The sequence below is a fragment of the Egretta garzetta genome, unplaced genomic scaffold (assembly GCF_000687185.1).
Source record: "Egretta garzetta isolate BGI_Z169 unplaced genomic scaffold, ASM68718v1 scaffold26, whole genome shotgun sequence".
Lineage (NCBI taxonomy): Eukaryota > Metazoa > Chordata > Aves > Pelecaniformes > Ardeidae > Egretta > Egretta garzetta.
In genome coordinates this window covers 101,027-101,887 of record NW_009260070.1, presented here as the reverse complement: position 1 = coordinate 101,887, position 861 = coordinate 101,027, and the positions used below count along the sequence as shown (strand labels likewise).

At 51.6% G+C, this 861-nt stretch overlaps 1 protein-coding gene across 6 annotated transcripts in view; it reads right to left on the bottom strand.

The window, feature by feature from the left end:
- The window catches only part of HNRNPH1 (heterogeneous nuclear ribonucleoprotein H1), an 8,533-nt gene extending 8,323 nt beyond the window's left edge, over positions 1-210 (bottom strand). For all 6 annotated transcript variants that reach the window (XM_035896685.1, XM_035896686.1, XM_009641202.2 and 3 more), the window contains exon 1: positions 99-210. In XM_035896685.1, coding sequence (XP_035752578.1) covers positions 99-195 — 97 coding nt within the window. In that variant the 5' untranslated portion in view covers positions 196-210. The remainder of the gene's footprint in view (positions 1-98) is intronic.
- Between the last annotated feature and the right edge of the window lie 651 nt (positions 211-861).

Sequence of the window (861 nt, the reverse complement as noted above, 5' to 3'; positions counted from 1 at the left end):
CCCGCCGCCGGCACTCGGCCCCGCGGCACCACGGCCCGCGTTCCACGGAGAGAAAGGAGTCCGGCTGAGCAAAGAGGTGTGTGGGAACTAGCACTTACCAGCTTCAAATGCTGACGCTACCCCACGTGAAACAATCTGCTCGCTTCGGTCACTGAAGCCTGGTGTGTTTGTAGGAGATGGGGAAAGAAGAGACATGGGTCACAATTACCATAAAAGAAAGGAAAATATAACTCCCTCCCATCTCCTACAAACACACCAGACCTAGCTAGGTTTCACCCTGAATCTCATTACAGAGGCAACAGAAGTTACAGGAGTAACTACAGCAGCGCAGCCTCAGACAGCCGCACCTGTAAAGCATTTAGCTGTCCTCTCAGAAGCCTACGCCCCCTTTCTGGACCCTGGCAAGAACAAGCGGTTCATGTTTCAACCGGCAGTTGCCCACACAGGCGATGAGGAACCCGTGCCAAAGTTAAACAGACTCCACAAAACCCCAGGCACGCCAGCACCGACGCTGGAATTTCGGAGCAGAGCAGTTTTGCTTCTCAGAGCAGCACCGACCCCTTCACCCACGTGCGTTTCCTTCTGGGTCAGTACCGACACTGCCTGCCACCCCCAGGCTGCGCCACTTCACGGCCTGCAAATGCGCTTAGTTTAATAGATTCTCCGGACCACTAACAACTACCTCCCCCCAAAGCTTCCTGGAAGGAAAAAAAAAAAGAAAACAGGATGCTCTCAAAGTTTGTGACTGTAAATCAAACAACACGGAGAACTTGTTTACATTAATGCAAATCAAATCAGTAAGTGGAACCATTTTACAGTCGCTTCCTGTACAAAGCAGCTTTGCTTGACTTCACTGGCTGA